Raw genomic sequence first — 24534 nt, forward strand, 5'->3', positions numbered from 1 at the left:
TGGCAAAACAACTTCTGCCAGCCAAGAGGGGAAACTGAGGCATGAGGAGATGCTGAGAGAAGCCTCCTACTCCTTTGTCTCTAGGCTGCCATGGGACATCCTTCCAGGGGCTGTCCCAGATGCTTAAAGCTGGCTGAAGGAAGGGGATCGTGGCACAGGGTTTCTCCTGGTTCCTCAGCCCAAACCCCAGGGTGGATGTTCACCCCAGCCCTGCTCTCCAAGCCCTCCCGCAGCGAGCACGGGGCAGGCAGGGAGCCCGCAGAGGCACAGGCAGAGGCCGGGTTTACCACGATCCCCTCCCGCTCCATGATTAATTGAACACAGGCTAAAATTAGCTGCGAGGCAGCACCCCTGGGGTCTCCAGCAGCATCCCACTGCCTGCAAGTGGGTCAGGCAGCAGCTGCCTCCCAGCTGGGTGCCCGCAGTGCTTGGGGGACCCCATCCTCTGTTGCGGGTGGGAGCATCGCTCCCTGCTCCACTCTGCTGTCCGTCCTGGAGGCTTTTCCCTCTCTGGATTCACCACCGGGATGAGCTGCGTTATGGCCAGAGCAGCTGGGGGGGCGCAAGTCCGTCTTCTGGGATGGCAGGAGTGCAGATCCCTGTCATGTTCCTTCCTGTGCCTTCAGGGATCTGTTATTTTTAGCTGCTCTCCCGATGTCGCGTCGCTAGCTAGGCTCTGGCTCTCTTCTCTTCACCCCTCCCAGCCCCCCTTCCCCAGTGCTAACTGGTTTTCTCTGTGTTATTTGCAGATTAGGGGAGGCAGAACCAGGCACAGGGGACCACTTGGTCACAGCCTCCCCCAGCTGCCCTCCACACAAGAGGTTTTGGTTGGGGTTTTTCCCTGGCTATTTTTAACACCCATTGGCTCCCTATGGGCGATGAAACACCAAGGGGTAATGCAAACCAGAGGCACCCTGGTGTACCAGGGGACCCGATGTGCCAGGCCAAGCAGGGGGATGCTCCCATGCAGGCATGGCAGAGCCGGGACACGGCCCCCAGCATTCCAGGTCTGACCCCTCCTGGCAAGCCCTCTGCTCCCTCCTGACACCCTGCACATCCAAGTCTGCAACCTCCACCGTGACACACAAGACAGGGAGAGAAAGAGATGGGCTTTTCCCTTGGATTCAGAAGAAAGCAATCGGGAACAAAGTTAATTAAAAACTTCAAAGCCAGATACTTCTAATTTGGTTTAACACAGCAGCCTTGCTCAGTAGTGATGCTGTCACAGAGGCTGTTTAAGGCTCAGGCTGGGAAGTGCTCATGAGATGTCATGGGTTGTCACCCATCATCAGCACTGCCACAACCGTGTGGCCTCCATCCCTGTGGAGCACTGGGGTGTAGGGTGCCACAGTGCTGGGCTCAGGGCTGGGCATCTGGGAACTGACCGCGCATGGGACTTGATTTTGAAGCTACTGGAAGAATGACTCCAAGGGGAGGCTGTGCCTCAGTTTCCCCATGGCACAGGGCTGCCAAGCCTGCTCTTTGGGAAGGTGTTTCTAAGGTGCTTGGCCTGGGTGCTGGAGCTTGATTCCCACCTGCCGGCATTATACCACTGCTCCATATAAAGTGGGACAGGGCTGGGGGTCCAGAGGGAGCAGGGAGTGCCTGCCTCCCTAGGGTCCAGCAAAGCAGCGGCACCCATCCTGAAGTGGGTAGGGGAACCCGGCACCGCTGGTCCTGTCCCCTCTATCCACTACTCTGAAGGAGAAGGGAGCATTTCACTTGTCCGGTCCTCACTCTTTTCCCCAAAAGGAGCCAAAATCCTCTCATTTTCTCCAGAAACCCATGCCACAGGACAGCAACGCTCCTGCCCCCAGCGCTCTGCTGCCTTTCCCTGCATTCTGCCCCCACTTTGTGGGGTTTTTCTGGTGGGGTGTTGGTTGGTGGGGTTTTTTTTCCAGGATTCTGTGCTGCATGGTGAGTAAAGGCATCCTGCTGTCTGAGGGCTAACGGCTTGCTGGAGAGATAATAAAGCAAAGGGGAGTAAATTAAAGTGCCTATAAATAGCACCAGGAGAGGAAAAGGAGATGAAGTCATCTTCCTTCAGCTGAGCTGGTATTTGCATCACTTCTTCCCTTTGCCTTCCCCTGCCCCCTCATCCCGCTCGGAAAACCGCCTCCCCCAGCTCTGGGGTCTTGCCGTGGGCAATGTGTCCCCCTGGGTCCCCATGGGCCTGGGGGATGTCCCCGTGCCCCAGCACCAGGGGCTTGCTGGAGATCACAGCAAGGTGGTCTGGATGTGGCCAGTTGGCCCCAGGCTCCATCCCAACTTTGCCAAGTATCCATGGCATTGCCCCATGCAAACCAGTGCATGGACCCGTGCAAACCAGTGCCCCCAGCATGACCCCACTGCTGCATCCCATTATCACTAAGAAGAACTTTCAGGAGGCATCACAGCCCCGTCTCATGCCGTTCCCCTTCACAGCCTGAACATGGGCAGCTGCAGAGACCCCCCAAGAGGAGAAGGGATGCTACAAACTCAACAGCAGCAAATTCCCACTAGGAAGCCCCTCCAGATTTCATAATTTACATTTCTATTCTTGATGATTTCACATCCAACCCTCCACCATCAGCCTCAAGACACATGAGAGAGGAGGGACCCCAACCCTGCAGGAGCCTCCCTGGGGTTAGCAGCCAGCTTCATACCTCACTCAAAGCATGACCCTCACTGTCACAGTGGCCACTGTTCCTGCAGCCCCCAAGAAGACCCCCAAGTCCCCCATTGGCCTGCTCACACAAGGTATATTTATGTCTGAATCAGAACGAGGTCACACCACGATTTCCTCCGTGTCAGCTACCGACTCCTATTCCTGTGCCATGTGCACACACCCGCCGCGTGTGTTATTGCAGGGTATTTATAGCTATTTTACATGTATAATTATAAAGCCACAACTCCACACACGCACAGAAATAATCACGGTGCCGGGACGTGGGGGAGTGGGGCCAGGGCGATGGGAGCAGGGCCGGGGCACCGACCCCACCGCTAATAATAATTCTTTGCACTTTATATATAGCCCCTTTCATCCACAGCTCTCAGAAACGCTTTGCAGGCATTTAATTAAGCTTCCCAACGTCTTAATGTGATGACAGCCAAGTAATAATATCCCTGCTTTGAGGTACGAAGAGAGGAGAGGTGCCACGACTTGTCCAAAGTCTCGCAGCGAAGCAGTGAGTCCAAGTGCCCTGTGCCCTGCACCACACTTGTGGGGTGCCCAATAGGGGAGATTTTGACCCAGAAAGGCGATAAGGACCACAGGATCCTGCCCAACCCCACTGCTCAGTCTGGGGTGGTGGCAATGGGTGACAGCACAGGGTCTAGTGATGGTAGCGGTGACCCCAGGGACTGCCAGGCTGCAGCTGCCCAACATCTGGATCAGCGGGTGGAAGAGGCATATGGATCTTGACAAACTCGTGGGAGAGCAATAAATAAGATGACAGGTCTGAAAGGGCTGATTTACGAGGAATATTAAGAGTTGTAATCCTGCCTGGCCCGGCCACCCCTCAGGGAGGCAGGGTGATGACAGGGACCCAGATACATCACAGACAGACAGGCTTCACTGGGGCCAATGCTGACATATCTCTGAGCAGGAGGGCTGGAAGCAGTTTTGCCTCTCAGGGTTCTGGGCAGCTGGTGCAGAGACACAGACAGATCTTGGTGGCTGCTTAGAGATGGGATCCTACAGGGATGATCTCTGCGGTGCTCAAGGCCTCTGGTTTGTGCTTCATTGAGCACCTTCCCTACCCTATCCTCCATCCCTGCCTGAATCACTTGCCTCCCATCCTTGGAGTGCTGCAGAGGGCACAAGGGGCATGTGCTATGGTTTTGGACACTGATGGGACATGAGATGCCACCAAGCAAGAGGGACACAGCTGGAGAGGGTGGTCAGCAGAAGGCTGGGACTTTAACTGCCAGGGCAGAAGTAAAGAGCAAAGAGGAGCTGGAGCAAACGCTGGTGTTGGTAATAAAAGTGGCAGAACTGCAGTGCAGGGGGGTGAAGGCTGGGTGGAATCATGAACATCTGCAACAGAACACACACCCCTGCCTCCTTTCCCATGCATGGAGAGGTGAGGGGCAAGCACCCATCCTCATCCCATCCCGGGGTATGGCCCATGGGAGAAGCAGCAGTGTGCCAATGGACACAGTCCGGTTCTGCACACATGAAAACCAAACACAAGTCAAAAATCACAAACCCTGATTTGAGCCTGTAGCAAGCACTGTCCTGCCATTTTATGGGTGTGTTGGTGTGTTTTTCCTTGCAGACTGCAGCCCTGCTCAGTGAAACAGACCACATAGCACCCGAAAGCACTCACACCTACTGAGCCCCCAAAATGGGGGACTGGGATCTGCTTTTACCACACTGAGACCAAAGAGTAGCCACACAGTCACTAAGCAAGAAAATAGCTGCAAACCTTCTGAGGGCTGCAAACAAATGCCCCAAAACCAGTCTCTCTGAGGAGAAAGGAGGAAGAGAAATGGGAACAGTGTGCCTGGCCAGGGAGCCACCACTGCAGAGATGGTTGACACCTTCCTGTCACTGCACGGGTCACCAGAACAGACCTGCTGCCATCACCTCCCCAGAAATGTCTCCCGCTGGTGCATCTCTTACCAGGGGCTGCTGGTACCTCCGCTGCCTCGCTGGCCACGATGAGGGACTCGAGGATCCTTGTGCGGAGCTCGGGGCTCGCCTCGGTGCTGTGGGGAGAAGTAAGGGGGGGATCTGTGAGGTGACAGCAGCTCAGCCCCACTGGAGACCCCCATAGCCCTGGGACAGGAGCCAGTCACCCCCATAGATCTCCTGTGGGACTGCGTGTCCCAGTCCCATGTGTGCCATCAGGCCTGGTCACTGTCCAAAGTAGAGGTGTGATGGCTTAGGGTCCTTTCCAACCATAACCATTCTATGGCAGAGCATCACATTTGGGATGAGGGCTCCCAGCTCTGGCTTCCCTCTTTGGAAAACCCAGGGCTGAGCCGCTGGTGGGCTGTCCTCCAGCCAAACCATCTCGGCTGGGGGGCAGCATGCCTATGTCTGACTATGGGTACCCTTCTCTTCCCCATCCCATTGCGTTCATGAAGGAGGACCTCACCTGCCTGCCGCGGGGCAGAGGAGCAGCTCCCCGAATTGCTCCGCGAGGAGCCGGGGCAAGGGGCGGCTCCGCTGCGTGCCCTGGCAGAGGCGGCAGAAGTGGCAGAGGAGCTGGCACAGGAGCAGTGCCTGGGGCTGCGGCAGCGCCGGGGGGGCCAGCAGGGCTCTGGCTCGCTGGCCACACTCCTCCAGGCCCGGGGTCTCTGCAATGAAGGGAAAACAGAAGAAGAAAGGTCAGTTTGGGAGGTTGGGACATCCCCTTGCCTCTCATGGGAGACTGGCACGTATGATGTGACAGGTCTCTACTTCCCACAGAGCCCCCCAAAAACCTGACCTCAACTTCTTCCCCAAAACCACCACTATGTCTTTGCAGACCATCTCTCCCCACAGGCAGGCTGTGGGACACATGGGTACCACAGGGATGAAGGGCCCACAGAGGTGATGCCCTAAGGATCTCAGCCACCTCTTCCTGTGGGCTGCCAACCCCATTTACCCACTGACACCACTCCAGATCGGATTATAGGGTGACTTCAGCACATTCCCTCTCTCAGCACAGCCAGGGAGGGAGCATGGGCAGCTAAGCTGCTCACCTAGCAGGGGCTGAACCTAAACACCCTTCACTGCTGCTCCAACAGATAACAGCAAAAACCCTGCCTGGTGCACAGCAAAGCCATGGAAAAGGCAAAGCAAAGCAGGGGTGGGGAAATAGGCACCAGCTGGAAGATCTGCCAGATTTAAAGGCTCAGCCCTCCACTGCAGTAAAAGCAAACTGGGAAGGAAAAGGGTTTTTAGCGAAAAAAAAGCTGCACTTGTGTTGACAGCAGCCCCTGCAGCCCTCCTGGTGTGGTCTCTTTCACATCCCAAGATGCAGTAGCAGGAAGGGCCGGTTCTTGAATTGCCCGTGTGAATAAAAGCAGGCACCTAATTGTGTTGCACATCACAGAGGTGCTGCCAGAACCTCTGTCCCGGCTGCCCTGAGCAGCCCTCAGCCCCGTGGTGTTCCCACCAGCATCCCCCCACATACCCAGTGCCCTCTGGCAGCCTTGGCTGGGGCTCCTCAGTCTTGTGAGCTGTGAGCTCAGCGGTCTGGGGCCGCGGTCCTGCCCTGGGCATGGGAAGCAGCTGCTCTGCAGCTCCATCCTCCATCCCTGCCTTGGCCTGGCCCTTTCATCTGCGGGGGACAGGGAGGTCCCCAGGGCTGCATTGCCCTCAGCCGGCTTCAAAGCCCGGCACAGCCGGGGCTGACTCAGCTCCCCGTGGCTCTTTGCACCAGGGCTGAGGCTTGGCTGATGCCCAGCTAGATCCCGGCATCCATCATTTGGGTTGGTGTGCACCAGAGCTGGAGGGGTCTGTAATCCCCTTCAAGGCAGGTCTGCAACCCGACTGGGATGGTGATGGGGTGCTTGTGTGCCTCCATACCCAACAAGCTGCTCCCATGAGATGTTTGGCTTTGCTTCAGGCCTCCCCTACCCCAATTGGCTGCTTTTTGTACGCAGGGGATGCTGCAGGGGGAAGGTCCACATCCAAATGGGGAATGTGGGGATGTTTTCCATCTCCTTTTGCAGGTGGTCAGCCCGCAGCCTGGAGCAGGGCAGGAGGAGCCTGCTTGCAGGGCAGGCTGCCAACCTCCAGCACCTTCTCCTGACAGACTTGTAATTCTATTTTCTTTCTAAAGCCCCAGAGAAATCCCCATCGGTTTCACCCCCGTTCTGCCCCCTCCTTCTCCCCCTGCAACCGTTCCTTGCACTCCAGCACAGGCTGCGGGGAAAGGCGCTTCCCTTTGAAGTCGCTTAACGAGGCAACCCAGCTAATTGCTTCCTAATTGTGTTTTTATCCTTGGAAGGGAGGCAGCCTTTGATTTCTCCTCTTGACTGGTGAGGGGAAGGCACCTTCTCTGTGCCACCGGCCCCGGGAGTATTTCTCCTGGCTCCTTGTCTCTGCGCAGGGCAGGGAGGATAGGGTGTGAGTTATCCCTCTTCTTCCCCATGTATCCCTCCCGCCTCACTGGAGGCCATGAGGAGCCTGCGACCTTTTCCCACCAGGACATAGTAGGAAAAGGCCATGTCTGGCCTATTAAGGCAGCCAAGAATATGATCTGTGATGGGGAGGTGGTACATGGGGATGGAGGATACTGCAGTGACCAATGAGGAGAGCTGGTTTTGAAGGTGGCAAGGGGTTCAGGTCCTAACTAACATGGTGGGCAAGGGCTTCACGTTTGCTTGGTGATGCCCACAGAGCCTCGGACAGGGAGATGCTGAGCAGCAATGTGAGGGCGCATTTGAAGTGGGTTTTGGTCCAGGCTCCCTGTTGGGATGGAGCGTGGGCTCTGCTGATGTGGGTACTAGCCCTGCTCTGTTTATTTGAAAATATAAAACAAAATAAACCCAAACCCTTGTCAGTCTTGTACATTTGCACAGAGGCTGGAAAGCTCGCGGGGACCTAAAGGCACTTCCTGACAGTGCTAAGCTGAAAAAGCAGAGAATTTTCTATGCCCATATAAAGCCAAGAGTTAACGAGATTACAGCAAAAAATTCCCGGGCAGTGGAGCCAAACTATTATCATAACGCTTTCTTCTGGGGCCAGCATCACTCAGCCCTGGCAGCCGCCCGGCCCGACAGGCAGCACCTCCTGCTCCGGGCACTGCACCATGCGGCACTGGGGGAGAAGCTGCCTGCAGGGCTCCCTTTGCTCCCAAAAGCCGCTGTGCTGCTCTGGCACAGGGGATGCTCCCAATGGTCCTTAGTGCAGCATCAAGCAGGGGATGGAGTGAGGAGCCATCCTGGAGATGCTCTGTGAAAGATGCTTCCCAAAGCTCCTTTAGACACACATAGGTTGCAGGCACAGGGTGAGCCCGACTGTGCTTACCTTGAGCCATGTGGATCAAGTCGCTGTAGAGAGCTGGAGGGATCAGGGGTGATGGGAGCTCCTGGAGGTACCACTTCAGGGCCTCCGCCAGCGTTTGGGCCTCGTACAGGTCCATGTCCACAGCTGAGGCATCTGCAGGGAGACACAGCAGGAGCCCTTAGCCCATGGTGCTGCTCCTCAAAGCTCTTCCATCCCTGCGAGCTTTCCTCTGGACATGGGTGCTGGTTTCTTCACCCATGCCCACCTTTCCCAGCCCATGATTTCACTGCCAGAACCCCCCAGCAAATATTCCTGTCCCAGTTTCCACTGATCCTGAGTTCCATCAGCCTATGGAAAGCACAAGGCAGCATCTCCACTTCATGTGAACTATATCTCCAGTGCATGGGGTAGAGGTTCTTGCCATCCCACCATGGTCCCACTGCAGGATAGCACCCATGGGATGGGCTGAGTGACTGCCTTAAGGCACCCTCTGGCCATCAGGACCAGGCACCATGTGCCAAGCCCAGCCCTGGAGGAACTTCTTGGAAAATGCACCCATTTAACAGGGTTATGGTCCCCAGGCAATGCATGTTGCTAAAGGCCCACATCACCTCCAGCAAGCCCAAATGCCCAACCAACATCAATTGTCCCAGCCTCAAAAGACAGCTGCCTTGGTGAAGGATGCTTCAGGGAACAGGGACCTGGGCTCCAGGGACCCCAGCATGGGCTTGGGACAAGGGCAGTGCTCCAAGCAGATATGTCCCATGGTCCAGCAGGAGGCAAAGGGTGGGATGCATCTGTCTGAGCCCCATGGCCGGGCTGGCATGAGGACATTGCTTCACCAGGGTCCAGGGGGAAGAGCCCTTTCAGCATCCTTCAGTATTGCCTCATGCGTTTGTCTTGGAGGTCTCTCAGCCTGGTCAGGCCAGGAGGTGGCTGCTTGGAGGGTGATGGTCCCTTTTGCAGAGATCTGGAGGTTTCAAAATCTGGCTTTGATTCGAACTGGAGTCATATGCAATGTTTTGAAATTCTCCTCATAGGAGAAATCTTGGGGGGGTTGGTGGGAAAATAAAAAGCCCAAGATATTTGGGATTGTTTGAAACGGTTCATTTGTTGAAACTGAATTTCTTGCTTCTTCTGAGTTAGAATATTGAAAAAAGAGCAAATTTTGCGCTTTCTTAATGATGAGGTGTCAGGCCCCAAATGGCCGGGTGTGTTGTGATCGAGATGTTGGGCTTGCCCTGCTCTGAGGCCCCTTCCCCTCCTCTCTCTGTATCTTTACCCCCAAATTCAGCTTTACTGAAATTGGTGCCATTTTGAGAGATGCTCTATCTTGAGTCTCCAACCATTTCAGCTGACCACATGTGACTGTGCTCCCTTCTGGGGCGATGAACCCAAAAGGGCAAAGAAAAGCTATTTCCTGGGGTAAGTCTGGTTGGGCTGGGCTGGGGAACAGCTCCCCAACTCATGGCAAAGGCTGAATTTGGACACCTTGGCCTTGATCTACCATCCATAGGGCATCTCCGCCATGGACCAGGCAGCCAAGAAGCCTGCCTGCCACCTCATCTGTCTGCTCAGGGACAAGAAGCCTGGCGGATCCCTTATGGCCAGTGCCTGCCATTTGGCTTGGAGACCAGAGAGAAAACAGATTGACCAATGCCCGAAGCGAAGCCTTTAACCCAGCCATTGGAGACGCTACCTCATTTCCAAGAGCAAGCACTCGGCTCGCTGGGAGCTGTGCCCGGGACAGATGCCACCGCTCTGGGGCAGGCAGCCACCCAGCGTGGTCAAACATGACTCGGCGCAAAGGAGGGTGCTGCCTTTCTGACACCCCTCCATATCACAGCATCACCTCATGGACCACTCTGCCCGCAGCATCCTCGAGCTGAGTAGGGCTGTGCTGTGCATCCCAGCCCCACTCTGGTCTATGCAGATGCTCCCATCTCTCATCTCCCTTCTGGACCTTTTCACCTGGCCAAAAGGATTATTTCTATGGGGATTTAGGGTGGTGACAGCCAATTCCCCATTTTTGCTAGCACTTGCCCTGGAGAAGTGAGCTGGCGGGTTGGCTCCAGCTGAGCAGGAAGAGGTGAGCAGGGTCAGGGGTCCCACAGGATGCTCCAACCCTTGCTTTGGGCTGAAAGCCTGCAGCGCACGGCTGAAACCCAGCGATGCTGCTGGATGGGGTCTCAGAGTCTCGTTGCTTGGACAAGTAGCTGCATTGCAGAGAGCTGCTCCCGTCAGCAGGGTGCAAACCTCAAACCCCTTCTCACCCAGGGCAAGCCCGGCTGCTCTTCCCTGCCTGCCACAGAAGGATCTGTCACTTGCCTTAAGGATGCTGGTGCAGATTGAGAAGAGCAGCCGCAAGCTGTGTCTGCACAGGGAAGGGGCCGCTGTTGGGCACTGGCCCCAGGCGATCAGCCCCAGGCTCCACCACGGCCTAATTAGCTCATTTGCATCATTAGGCATGGGCTTGGGGGGCTGTTCAAAGGGAAGACTCAGCCAGTTTCAAAGCAAGACTCAAAAACATCTTTACATCCAGAGAGAGATGTGATGGGGAGACCATGGGGAGACAGGGACTGATTGCTGATGGTACCATTTTCCTTGGCATGTTGGCTAGAAATAGCCATTAGCCCATTGCCCCTATCCTCCTGGAGTGGCATCCTCCTGCCCCAGCTCCTCTCCTTCCCCTGGGGCTGCTGTGGTGAGTTGGGTTCCCCATTAGGCTGAGAGCACAGTTGGGGTGCTCTGAGCTGCTCCCCAGCACAGGCTGTGAACCAGCAGCTCAGGGAGGCTTGGCCAGCAGCTGGGGAAGGGTTAATCCTGGAGCCTTCCTGGCTAATTATGCCGGCCTGACCCCACGGATGCTGCTCTCCCCTTATCAGGGGGAGATGATAACCAGCTATAAGAAGTTAATGATGCTGCAGGATGAGTCAATGCTCTCCCGCTGCTCTCCAGATGTTCCCATCCCTTCCCCAAGGGAATGATGGAGGGATTCCATCTGCCTGCCACAAATAGAAGGAAGACACCCCGAAAGTCCAACCTCACCCCCATACCAGCCTCCTCAAGCACACAACCTGCTTGTTGACCTGCTGGCAGAGCAAGCAAGCAGCTGGGAACCAGTGGAGAGCATCGCCATCCCATGGGGGATAAAAAGCAGGAATAAATCTGGGGCTGGGGAAAGTGTGCACATGATGACCACCAGCCCAGAGGGAAAAGCAATGACTTCTCTCAGCTGCTTCTCACCGGGTGCCGGACGATACCTGGTGCTGACTTAAATACTGACTTGGGAGTTTACCTACCCCTTCCAGACCTTTTAGGTTTAATTGTCAGCTGCTGCTGCAGGGATGTCCTTATTGTCCAGTCTTAACAGCTATACCTTCCCATCTGCATGGATACTGCCTGCACAATGACTTGTACCTCCCCTGGACCTGACCAAGCATTTGAGGGTCCTGGGCATCCCACAGTGAGGGTTTATTGGGGCACTGTGCACCAAATCACAGACTGTCTCCCCAGCTAGGATTCGGTATCACTGTAACATCACTCAGCCAGCCTGCTGGTACCTTGTGCTGGTCACTTGGCACTGCCAGGACATCCCCTGCCCATGCACAGACACTCCTGGCAGCCCCAAACACCTTTCCAGCTGGGTTTCACCCCTGACTTGCACTCAGCCAGGGCAGGGATGCTGCAATCCCCCTTTCAAGGGTGCCCAGTGAAGCCGCCTCTGCTTCCCAAAGCCAGTTCCCTTCCTCAGTTTCCCAGCAGCTACGGGAAGGGATGGCAAAAGCTCACCCCCCATTCACCCCGCTGGGTTTGGCAGGGATGTGTGTCTGCTGCTGTTTATTTACCCTTCTTTCATCACCACCAAATATAAGAGATGAGCTCATGCCTCTCGCCAGGCTCTGATGACACGGGGTTTATTTCCACTGCAGGTATAAATAAAAAGCAGTGCGGCAGGCACTGGGGCGCCTTGTGTTTGGGAGTAAAGTCATTGTGGTGGGGTTAATAGCCTGGCCAGGGGAAAACAGAGCCCTTGGGGGCCTCCCACCCCCTCTGGCATCCCAGGGATGAGGATGGGGATACGCTCCTTCCCTGGGTATCCATGCTGTGATGATGTGGGGAGCAGTGCGTGGTTGCTCTTCACTCCATCCCAGCCCTTTCTGCCCAGCAGCAGCTCGCAGCAGCCCCGGTGAAGCTCCGGGGCCCACCACCACTCGCTAATTCCCACCGAGACCTGACCTAATTCCCGGGCATGTGAGTGTGTCTCCAGGCAGACTGCTCTGCGCCGGGGCCCGGATCAAAGCGCGCAGGATGGCAGCGCAGGCACGGCACGCCTGGAGACACCGGCTCCAATCCGCCGCGCGCTGCCGCCGGATTCGCCCCAGCACCCAGGGATGCAGGCAGCTCCTGACCAGCCCTGACAACAGTGGAGGCTTTTCATAGTGCATATGTGGAAGGGTCTCACTATTTGTGTCTGCTGCTGGACCTCAGAGTCTGGATCGGAGCATCCATCATCCAAATGCGGGAGGTTTCAGTGCTTTGCCACCAAACCGGATGGGTTCAGCCCCATCTGAGCCAATGGGGCACACAGGGAGCCGTAGGGTGGGGGAGCCCTGCAGGGTGTCTCTGCCCCATCCACAGTAGGGATGAGGATGCAGACCATCCCTACCCAGCAGTGGCAAAGCGCTGCCAGCCACTACCCGCAGGACTGTGCAGCCATCCCCATTGCCAGCCTCCCCCAGCTTGGATCCCTTAGCTCCGAAAGGCTCCAGCATCCACCAGCCCACCCATCAGCCAAAGAAGATCCCAAGTTTCCAGTTCAATGGCAGCCATGAGGAGAAGGATGCCTGGCCCACCTCAGGGGTAGAGGGGTGCATGCAGGACCCTGAGAAAGCACGGGGTGAATAGCCATCACCCTTGGGCACTGGCGGTGCTCATACACCTCGGGTCTGCAAGCACCAGGGACTATGCAGGCGATTTGCCTCATCCTTTGTGCTCCAAACAGCCCGTGAACCACACACAGGGGACAGCAGGACTGCTGGGGGCCGGAAACCCCCGGGATCATGGCCCTGGCATGGCAGGTACAGAGATGCCCGCAGCCCATGAAGCAGCCGGGCACTGTGGGGAGCACTGGGTGCAACTGGGGTGAGTGTTGCACTGTCACTGCCATTTAAAGGTCTACTCTCCTCTCCTTTTGCTGCCCATAGCCCCCTCTCTGTGGCTGCGGTGGGGCTCCTGCCTGCCTCATCCCCTGCAGTGCTTTGGCGAGTCCCCCCGGCCCCCGTGGGGCTGCAGCTTTTCACTAAGTCCCTTTCCAGAGCTGCCACGTGATTCTGGCTCCCGTGTTCAGCCGTGTCGCATGGCCTCGCGCGCCTCTCGGGATGTGAGGGTCTGAACCGAGCGCCGACTGTCCCAAAACAAGTAATTCTCCTCTGGAGCCAGCATAAGCTGGCTGTGAGCCCATCCACCCTTCAGTCCCTGCTGTACGCATCGGCTCTGGTGGCATCTCAGTTCGATTCACAGACCCTCTGTTATCGATGGGCTCTGTCTTTGCTTTTCACCTATAACTATTTTTTCTTGCATCACCCAACATGGAAATACCAAGTTTGGTGCACAGGCTCTAGCCAGCAGTCAGATGCCACCATCCTGCAAGATGTCACCATCACCAGGACAGTGACAGGCTCAGCCCAGGCTGTAGAGCCACATGGAGCCATGCTGCATCCAAGTCCACTGTGCCCAGCGCTGCTGCAGCCCCATGAGGATGAGAAACCTTCATCCCAAAGCCTGGGGAATGTTCAGCTTGGGGGCTGCCTGATCAGGCGTACCCCCATGGGTAAGGAGTCTAGAAGGGCCAGGGATGGGGAAAGGTTTGATAAGCACAACTCAAGATTGCACCTGCACTGCCCAGCCCCAGAGACATGATCCCCAGGACAACCAGGATCGCTCTGACCTGCATGGCTCCTTGTCCCCAGAGAAACCTCCTCCTCCTGCCCACCACAAGTTCAGATGCTCTTTCAGTGTAGAAAACAGCCTGGTTTTGCCTGCATCTTAAGGTTTAGGGGTTAGAAAAACAACACCCAAACTCTTACAGCCCTTGCTCCTTTTTCCTTGCACTCTCTAGCACTTTTCCTGCCACCTCTGCCAAACACCAGCGTGATTTGGGTATTCGCAGAGAAACTGAAACTCCCAATGGGAACCTGGTTTTCCCCTCAGCCGAGACACAGTTCAGTTCCAGCCACTGCCAGCCCCGGCTCTGATTTCTCCTCATTCCCTAAGATGGAGCTTGACTTTTGCAGGCAGGCTGGGAGAGATGGGGTGCTGCAGGCATGGACCATCAGGAGTGCAGGAGGAAGAGAAACACAACCTTTGCTTCTGCCATCTCATGCATGGGGCATGCAAACTCCCATTTTTTGGCAGAGATGTTTTACTCCACCAAATGCAATGCAAGGGCCTGCGTGGCCCTTGGTCCTCTCCTGGGAGATGTTCTCCTGCCCTCCCCAAACCAGTCTGGGTTCCAGTAAAGACCTGGGGCAGCACCACTGGGTCTCTGGTCTGCAGGAGGCTATGGGGATGCAGGCTGCCAAGGCTGGGCTCTGCCAGGATGCTTGGCCCTATTAGAAACATCATCCCCATCCTATTTGCAGAGCATCCCTCTGGCAGGGCTGAGCATCAGCCCCCTTTAGCTGAGAGGTAGCAAATGCATGACATGTCCTACCCCCTCCAGCCAGACCCAGGGAGCTCTGGCTTTGCCCAGCTCAGTGTTTCTGATCACATAGGGCAGCCCCCTCATAATAAAAGAGCTTATTTAGGTCCTAGAAGAGATGGGGGGCTTGGGAGCACCAGGTCACTCTGGGCTGTTGAGGATTTTACCGAGCTTTCAAACGGTTTGAAAGCCATGATGGCATTTCCCTGCCCAGTGCTGTGTCCTGCAGTGGGAAATGAAAACCTGGATGGACCCAGCAGCTCCAGCCCAGGCAAAGCCAGTGGATTTTGCCCCTGGGCTGGGGTTCTCTCCCAGGGCTGGGCAGGAGGATTTCGATAGTGACTGCTGTTGGGGCTGCCGGGGAGCCTTGTGCCTGCCGGGATGCTGCGGGATGAGCAGAGGATCCGTAACTCCTGCGTGCTCGGAAAGCAAAGCATCCTCCTCATGCTGTGGTCACTGTCCCTGCCCAGCCTGGGCATCAGTGCCCAGTGCAGCCGAGACGGCGGGGATTGCTCTGCGGATGCCTTCACCTCCTCATCCGGCAAATCTGGGCCGGGGGACGAGGCTGTGCTCAAGGACACCCCTTCCTCTGCCTTCCCCACACCGCAGCAGGGGCTTTTGCAAGGGGACAAGAGCGGGTGTGGGGCGCACCGTGCCCCCCATCACCCCCCGGGGGAGCAGCGCTGGGACCAGCAGCACCTCTTCCCCTGCATCCCTCCCTTCTCCGCAGCCCGGGCCCGGCGGGGACTCTTCTCCCGGTGCGCGGGGAAGCGATGAGGTCATGCTGCTTAATATAGCGATTTCATCACAGCCCTTCTCCCCAGCAACACGGCCCGGCTGCCGCCGGCTCCCGGCGCTGGCAGAGCCACCCGCCGGCCCCCCCGAGCCGTGCCGAGCCGAGCCGAGCCGGGGTGCCCGGCTCCCGCGGTGCTGTCCCAAGGGCAGGCGGGGGGGACGCGGTGGCACAACCGGGCCGTGCCTGGAGCCACAGTGCCGCCCTCCGGGCACCGCGGCCGGGAGGAGGGAGATGCTGGACGCAGCCCCCCCCCCAACCCAGATTTAAGCGGCACACTGGATCCGTCACGTCCCCAACACCCCCGTGCCATTCCAGCCGGGAATTGCGGAGCAGGGGTGGGAAGTGGGTTTTCCCTCCTCCCCGTCCTGTTCATGCCCGTTCTCCTAAAAAATAAGCTTTTTCTTCCCTTTTTCTTTTTCTCGCCCACAAGAGGCTTTCTCCCTGCCTCCTTTTGCAAGCAGAAACCCCAGAGATTTGCAAAACAAAATCTTTTTCTCCCTAAATAAATAATAGAGCTTCTAGTGAAGTGCCCCAGCCCCACACCTGCATCCCTCTTGGCAGCATCACACTGGGATATTGGGGGAATTGAGGCGGCTTGCATGAGGCAGGACCTTTCAGGGCCGTAATTAGGGCCATAAGAAGGTTGGAGCCAGTAATCCATCCCTGCTGTGCCTGGTTACATGGCTCATCTGGTAGCAGCATCCCCAAACCCTCTTCCCTTCTGGGATATGGGGAATGATGTGGCTCTGGGACTTACCCGTCAGAAGAGCTTGCTTCAGCTCAGCATCTCCCAGTGCACTGGGGCCGGGTCTGTAGAGCGCCTCGCTGTCGAGACCTGGGGAGCAGCCAGGAGAGAGGGGTCAGTCCTGAGCCCCACATCCTCCCCTCCAACACAATGGAAGCAGGCAGGGACTCAGACCACCACCCTCCCTCGCCCTGACCAGGGTACTGGGTGTGTGGGGAGAGGTTTGGCTTTAGTGATGCCCTTGGGGCCTCTCTGAACAGGGACAGAGAGGGTGACTGAGTGTGTGCACCCATATATGAGCCATGGATAGACACCATGGCTGCCCATACCTTGTTTTTCCAGCGCCTCGATGAGCCTGGCCACAGTTGGCAGTGCCTGCTCCGGGAGAGTGGGGTGCTCAGCAAGCTCTGCCTGCCCAGAAAGCCCTGTAATGGAAAGATGTGGAGAAGGGGCTTGGAAACTCCTGCCTTCAGGAATTTCAGCCTCTTTCCTCAGCTGCACCAGGACAAGATCAAGCTGCTGCTTTGGCACAGCCACAGCCAACACTTGGGCTCATGTGTGTCCAATTTTGGAGAACTTCTCCCTTGTTTTATCCTCTTTTTGCAGTAAGAGTCACCGTTGGGGGCTGAGCTGCTTGCTGAGATGCAGGGATCTGCTCAAGCCCATGCCCTGCCCATGGGGAGCCTGAGCATGGCCAAAATCCCTTCCCCACCCCTCCTCCTATGGCACCGAGGCTGCCCTTCTCATCACCCACAGCCCTTAGTGCCATCAGGCAGGAGCTGGGGGGCCAGATCCATACCCACCACAGACAAGGCTCTCTGCAGCACTCACCTGCTTGGATTCTCTGATGTCTACAATAGGGTTAAGCACAAGCCCAGGGAGGACTCAGCCATGGCTGGCACAGAACTCCCCAGCCCTCAAAGAGCCCTTCAAGCTAACATGGGCCAGGCTTTCCACAGCACAGATCCCCAGGTGCTGCTGGCTCCTGGCTTTTATACCAAGGACCCCTCATCCCAGACCCTTTCAGAGAGGAGCAAACCCCCGGCAGGCGCGAGAGCAGGGAACACTATCCTTCCCTCCCTCTCTATCACCCCAGGTGATAAACCCTTCCTGTGCAGGCTATACCAAATGGAGACCCTGGCAGTGCAGTGTTGGATTTTCCCCCCCCACTTTCTCCTTATAGGTCCTGAGCCCCTCAGGAAGGCAGCAGGCAGGGGAGAGCTGGCAGGGGCTGCCATCGGCTGCAGCACATCAGAGCTGCGTGCGACCGCCGGGGTATGGACGGCATCTGGAAATGTTGATGTGCCAAGAGCCCTTTCCCTGTTTTATGTGGCAAGTGGGTCTGTTCAGCTGGAAATACATTTAAAAAAAACCTATAACAAATTAAATAAAGCCTGAATGTGAGTTTTTCCCCAAGCGAGGCACACTCCAGACCAGCCAACTCCCTTGTTAGGTTCATTCTGTCTTCAGTTTTTGCTGTGGGGCAGAAGGCAGGGAGCTCATGTGTGCAGCCAAGAAACCCATAACAATTTAAGGAATGAAAAATACAAAAAAAAAAAGGGACTTTGGATCAAAAAAAGCACCTTCGACCTTTTGCAAAAACACAACCTGGCTGAAACGGATCCAGGCTCTGATCTTTGCCGTGGTGATGCCCTGAAGAGCAGAGAGGGATGCAAACCTCTGCTCACCGGTGGCTCATCTGAGCCCAGCAAGAGGGTCCCTTCTGCTGCCCGATGGAGATGTGTGGATGCCTGTGGGAACAGGGAAGATTTCGGGGTTTAAAACAAAGTATGTGGTTAGAAGCCCATGGAAAACATCCCCATTGCATGGGTGGATTTTTAATTAGGGAAAACAGGGCTTTGGCCTCCAAGCTGACAGGGAAAAGGTGCTGACTGCAAAAAATATCTGTTTCTTCTTACTGGAAACAGCAGGAATGGCCCCAAGCTCAGGTTGGAGCTTTAGCCCATCCTGTCCCTGCAGGGTGCCAAGCTGGAACCCAGGGTCCTGATGCACCACTTTCTCCAACCCTGGGTGAAGTAGAGGTGATGCCGCCCAGGACAACCAGGCAGGGGCAAAACATCTGAACCCCCTGGAATGCCCCTGGGACTTGGATCCACTGCAGAGACAGATTTAGGATGTTATTTAATTAAAGACCATTCCTCCCTGCAGAGCCAGGCCTGGCTCCAGGGCACGACTGGGTGATGCAGTGTCTCTCTTCCATTCAGGGTTCACCCCGTAGCTTCATCCTTCTCAGGATCCCTGGGTGGCACAGGGGCTTGGTGGGCACTAAGGGCACGCAGGGCACTACACTGCTGTTCCAGAAGAATAATGGTTTGGGATAGCCAAAGAACCATGTCCCTCAAAACCTCCATCTGGGAATGGAAACAGTGTGGGAAGAATTTTCCAATGAAAGAAAAAAAATAAAATCAAAAAAGTCCCTTTTCTGTCAAGAGGACGCTGAGGTTTTTACTCTAAGGGAAATCTCACCAGCCAGGAGGTTTGGGTTTAAACAGACATAAAACGGTACACACCGCTTTGCTGCTGCAGAAAGACATGGTCGTGGGCCACGAGTGTCCCCTGCCAAGGTGCCTGCACACCGTGGGGAGCGGGGCCGGACACAAGGCCATGGCCAGAGCATGTCCTGCAGAGGGCAGCACCCTCCTCGATCTATCCCCAAAACCTGGTTTTGGTGGATTTTTCCCTATTAATTAAAAAAAAAAAAAAAAAAAAAAAAAAAAAAAAATTCTCAGTTTTACACTTTTTAAGTGGTTGTCCTGGCCCCAGGCACACGCAACCTGCACCTTATACATGGGCCAGGCTGTGCTTGCTGCTGCGGATGTGCCTCAGTCTGTGGGGCATCACCATGTCCCTGAACACATCTCCCAGCCCCTCGGGGAGGAGCCCATTACCACCCTCTGCATGGGGCAGGCATGAGGCAATGGTGATGGGCAGCAGGGACGGCAGCAAGAAGATGGCTTCACGCTTCTCCCTGGCAAATGGGGCTGGAGAGCCCCTGGGTCTGCTCCTGCCTGACCTGAGTTGTCCACACTGCAGCACCAAGTTTGCTAGGGTTCTGCATGCTGAACAGCCAGAGGCAGAGGGCTCCTCATGCACCAGTGAGCTTGACTGGGAAGGGGGCTCACACCCCTTATCTGCCAGGATAAACACCCCCAAAAAGTGGCCTCCTCCCTCCTGCAAAGGCAGCACATAGCTGCTCACTGATCCGCACCAGCACTGCTGGGAATGCGGCTGCCTTGGTGCACTCAGAGCATCGGCCATGGAGGAACACTTGTGTTGCAGTGCAGGGATGCAGAGAGGGGTCCCAGCATTTTCCTTGTGCCATTGGAGCAGTCTGAGCAGCAGGATCCACATGGCAGCCCCGCATGTGGTGGTGAACGATGTCAGGGAAGGAGCTGCCCCATGCCAGCTGAGTCCTGCCGTGCTCAGCCCAGGGGCCAAGTGGTCCTCATCCTCTTAAATCGTGGTGGCAAAGGGGCCTTGAACCGTTTTTTGGAGGGAGATGGTGCTCCTCTAAACCCTGGACCGAGGTACCTCTGATGCCTAGCCAGCCCAGGAGAGAAACAGCCTCTCCACTTACCACATCTATGCTTTGGTCCTAGTCTGGTTGAGGAGGATGTCTGAGGCACCAGACCATGAGCTGGGCAGGTTTGGGGCAGCTGTGGCTAAAGGTGGTGCTGCTCTCCAAGCCCCAGGCCCACACGGACAGCCATTCCTCCTCCATCACATCCCAGAGAAGGAGAGCACCATGGCTTTGCGTAGCTGAGAGGGGGGTTTCTTTGGGTTTTGGGGTTTTTTTTAGCTCGGGTACATTATGCAACTGCTGTGAAATTCCTCTCAGCCCCAACGCACTTGGCTACAGTGAGTGGTGAGGGCAGAGCTGGCTGCAAGATCCTGGTAGAGAAATGGCCGGAGGTTCCCATGCCAGAAAGGGCGCCACTGAATTTTCCCCCTCCCCAGCACCGTGCTGCAGCCCCCGGGGATGGAGAAGCCCCCCAAGAACCAAGCCCATTGCCTGCTGAGATCATCCCCTGTCCCAGCGTGCACATAGTGACAGTGAGGCCGGGAGCTGGCTGGGGGCCAGCGCTCGCCCGGGCACCGAGAGCAGCCGGAATCGGGTGCCGCAGTGATTTGGAGAAAAGCAATCGGGAAAAGAGGTTCCTGGGTACCACCACTGCTCCTCGATGCGGGGCCAAAGGGCTCCTGCATCTTCTGCTCTCTCGCACACACAGACCCCCTTGGATGCAGCCAGCCTGGGATGCTGGTGAGGAGCAATCCCTGCAGTGTGTTTGCCTGCAGAGGGTAGCAATACCCTGGGTACCCCTTGTCCATTCTGCAGCTGCCTCGATGCACCAGGGCAGATAATTCCTGGGGCAGCTCCTCCTTCTGCGGCTGGATCCCCATCCCAAGGGTGGATCCCCACCAACTGCAAGTACCCACCCAGGTTCCACACCACCCTCACCATGGTGCAGAGAACACGCACCCATAGGATCCCACCTTCCTGCTCCCCTAGCACTCACCCCAGGGTGCAGGGGTCCCAGCGGGTGGCGGGGGCAAGGGCCGTGGCCTGGCCTTGGTGGTGGTGGTGACGATGCGCGTGGGACCCAGGTACTCCACGTAGGTGCCGGGGAAGTCTCCGCGCTCCTTGGTGCGCTCGTTGAGGCCGTGGAGCCAACCCTGGGGGCTGCGCTCGTCCCCGTCCTTGTAGCTGGGACTGCTGAGCAGCCCGGCCCTGCTGACCGTCAGCACGTCCCCGGGGCACAGCGCCAGGTCCTCCTCCCGGTCCTTCTGGTACTCGTAGAGAGCCCGGTACTGCAGCCCGTCCGAGGAGGCCATGGTGATGCTGTCTGGTGTGGGTCACGCTGCCCGAATCCAACCAGGCATTAGGGCCTGGGATACCTGCACAGGGCAGGTATGACTGTGCTGGGGCAATACAGTGTGATGGGAGCGTTCCTTTCCCCACGCACGCAGAATAGGAATGTCAGTGTTGGAAAATCTCCGCGTTGGAGAGCGGATCCTGACACCTCCAGCCCTGGAATGGCTGCAGAGCCACTCCAGTGCCCAGGGCTCAGCAGGGTTGGCTCAGGTGTGGGTAAGGAGCCTTTTCATCACCGGGGCAAACAGAGGGGAACAGAAGAGGCTAATTGGGGTCCAAATGTGCCATCATCTTCTCAGCCTGGTCTCATCCGCATGGTGCTGGGACCTCCCTCTCTCTGCCAGAGAGAAAGGCAGTGTCTTAGCGACCAAATTGCTGTCTCAACCCCAACCCACCGCCCTGTCCCCCCATCCCAGCCTCCGGATACCAGGGAGAGCCCAGTGGCTCGCTCAGCTCTCGCTTCCCGGGGATCTCCCGCCAGCAGGGCTCGGCCGCTGCACGCAAGGAAAGTACCGGCAAGAGTCTTGAAAGTAGGGCAAGAGATCACGCCACGGGCTTTTAAAATAGACATATGGGCTGAGAAACCTCCTGCCGCACGCAGCTCCCCTCCGGCAGCTCCAGCCTGGCACTACTGCACGGAGCTGGCGGATGGAGACGCAGGATTTTGGGGTGGGTTTGGGGTTTTTTCCTCCTCTTTTTTTTTTTTTTCCCGGTGCATTTTTAAATATTCCTCCATGAGATACATCTTCCCCGGAGGGGGAGGAAATGCTGTGCTGCTGTCAACCCGCTGCCCCCCAGCTTCCCGCAGGACCCCGGGGAAGAGGGATGGATGGAGAGATGCTGCCTAGCAGCAGCAGCGGGGCCGTCCGTGTGTCCATCCATCCATCCATCCACCCGCCTCCCAGAGCCCTCCCGCTGCCCCTCCAGCCTTACCGGGCGCGGCGGCTCCCGCGGCGGGAGCGGAGAACGGGAGCGGAGCGGAGCCCCGGCCCCGCCGAGCCGCTCTCCGGCGGTGATGTCAGCGTCCCTCCTCCCCGGTAGCCCCGCAGCGCGGCGGGGGGGGGGAGCCCGGCTACCGGGGAGGGGGGGAATGGAAAGAGGAGGTGGATGATTTCATCCCCAGATGCAGCATCTGCTCCCAAATTGCCTCCTCTGTGGGTTGGAGAACCACAGCTGGGGGGGCTCCATCCATCCTTAGGGATGCTAAACGGCAGGGGGGGGACCAGCACACCATGAATCCTCCCCCCCCTCCCCCAAAAGCAGGCAGCTCACTCTGCACACCCACAGAGGACCCCATCCCTTAGCCAGGCTAGAAAACACACACAGGACAAGGCAGGAGCTGCCATGGAGTATCCCAGCCCAGGAATTCCTCACTCTCCTCCTGAGCTTTTGAATGGTCCCCAGATCCAGGGTATGGACTGGGTACCCCATAAAGCAGCACAAGGTGATGCTGCAAGAGCTCCTGCATCCTTAAACATTAACAAAGCAACAGCTAAGATTTAGCGGGGCAGAGAACTTGAAGGGGCTGGCAGAGCTCATGTAGAAGGGGCCAAGCTCAGCCACAGCAGGGACACACATCTGGCCAGCCTGTGGCAACAGCAGCACAGTCACATGCAACAAGGGCATCAGTTCTCAGCTCACTTCCAGCCCGGGGACACCCATGCTGGGAGTGTCTCTGCACTGAGGTGGTTTGTGCCTCACTGAGTCTCAGCAGAGCCAGTTACAATGGGGCATGGATAAGATGTCCCAATATGTGGTTGCTTGTGAGGCATGAAGAGGTTGATGGGATATTCCCAGAGGTGCAGAAGTGTTTTTGGTTTTCCTTTAATCCTTGCTTCCCACACCAACTTGTCCAAACTGGCAGTTGCTCCTTGTCTTTGCTGCAGGTTGGGCATCCTAAAAATAGATGGTCCCTAAAACATGGGCTCTGAGAAATGCTCACATGCCAAATCCAGGCCAGCAATGGACCAGTGCAGGGGTGCCACGAGGTTCAAAGGAAAACCCAAGGTGCTGAGTAAGGCTGAGGAAAGTGAGGCCCAGAGGCCAGCAGAGCAACGCAGGAGCTGTACAAGCCCTTCTCTCCTGTAATTTCAGCAAATCCTCCCTCTCCTTCCCCTGCAGCACATGGCCTGGCCATGCAGGGCAGCAGCATCCCGGGGGAATCTCACCCCAGATGCATATTGCTGGGCCCCTGCTGCTGGTCTTTGGGGACTAAAAGGGCTTTTTCTCTCCCTTGTCCCTTACCTGCTGGCACTATGCTGCCAGGACAGGGTCAGAGTTGGCTGCAAACAGCCAAACACTGCCCTTCCCCAGCTTGTGCTTCCCTGCCTGGGGTTGCCCCCCTTGTGTCCCTGTGCCACAGGGGAGGATTAGAGCTCGGGAAGCTGGTGGGTACATCACCAGCCAATATTACCACCCACCCTACGATCAACCCTATACAAAGGCCAGGAATTAACACAGTCCCTGGGCTCTGGGGCAAGGGAACACCATGGCATGACACCCATAGTCTCCTTTCCCAGGCTGCTGAGTGAGATTCCTCTTTCCCAGCAGTAGAGATCTTCCCCTCCTGATGTACCTCAGGGTCCCCAAACCTAAAGGCACCACCTCTTGCTGGAGCCAAGTCCCATTGCCCCTACATCCCACCCCCAGATAGGGCTGAGCATCACCCCAGCATGGCCAGCTCCTGCCCCAGCGCCCCTTCTTGTTGCTGGCCTCTAGACATCCCCATAGCACCCCTTACCCACCACTCCAGGTTCACTGCAGCAACAGTAGCCACATCATTCCCTAAACTTCCCCACCCTGAGCTGGCCCTCATCCTGTTTCACCCCTACACTGTTAATTTAAGCCCCTACCTCACTCCAGCCCAGAGGTGGTGCATCCTCCAGGATGAGCAGAGAGCCCTCAGGAAGCACCCTATGAAGGAGTAAAAGGTGCTTCAGCCCTCCACTGCTATTTATTGAGCACGCAGAGGAGCTGCCTGTCAGGCCTTGATTAGCTACAGATCCTTCCTTGTTTGCTTAATGAGCAGCACTCATCGCAGTGAGAGCTTTGCCTTTGACTTGCCTGGTCTCTGCTTTCCTGAGGTGTGCAGGAGGAGGCATCTTGCACCCCACATTCTCCTTCAAGCCCCCCTTTGCTCATTGTCCATACAGCCCAGGATGGGGCTATGGGGGGAGAGTGACATGTCTCCTTGCTGGGGTTCTCATGCTCTGCTCCCCTTCTCTCCCGGCTGGAGGGACAGCCCTTGGTGGGAGCATCTCCAGGGGATGCTCAGCAGATAGCCGCCTTGGCTGCCTGTCCTGGCCTTCCCAAAGTGACAGGACTGGTCCCACTGCTCCCCTCTTTGCTTTGGGGGCTGCCCAGTGCCATCCCAGCCAGCCCCAAGATGTGCTGTTTGCACTCACCCCGTGCTTCCTGAGAAGTTAGCCACATGGCTGTGAATAAACAGAGCATAAATAGAGTTGTTAAT

General features: G+C 56.8%; 1 protein-coding gene across 1 annotated transcript in view; it reads right to left on the minus strand.

Moving 5' to 3' along the window:
• The window catches only part of LOC115611400 (phosphatidylinositol 3-kinase regulatory subunit gamma), an 80804-nt gene extending 58493 nt beyond the window's left edge, over positions 1 to 22311 (minus strand). The window contains exons 1-7 of the mRNA XM_030494264.1: positions 21999 to 22311; positions 20710 to 21402; positions 16501 to 16596; positions 16184 to 16261; positions 7949 to 8080; positions 5085 to 5286; positions 4607 to 4692 (exon numbers count right to left, since the gene is read on the minus strand). Of these exons, the coding sequence (XP_030350124.1) occupies positions 4607 to 4692; positions 5085 to 5286; positions 7949 to 8080; positions 16184 to 16261; positions 16501 to 16596; positions 20710 to 21025 (910 nt within the window). The 5' untranslated portion in view covers positions 21026 to 21402; positions 21999 to 22311. The remainder of the gene's footprint in view (positions 1 to 4606; positions 4693 to 5084; positions 5287 to 7948; positions 8081 to 16183; positions 16262 to 16500; positions 16597 to 20709; positions 21403 to 21998) is intronic.
• Between the last annotated feature and the right edge of the window lie 2223 nt (positions 22312 to 24534).

Source organism: Strigops habroptila, chromosome 8, assembly GCF_004027225.2.
Source record: "Strigops habroptila isolate Jane chromosome 8, bStrHab1.2.pri, whole genome shotgun sequence".
Classification (NCBI taxonomy): domain Eukaryota; kingdom Metazoa; phylum Chordata; class Aves; order Psittaciformes; family Psittacidae; genus Strigops; species Strigops habroptila.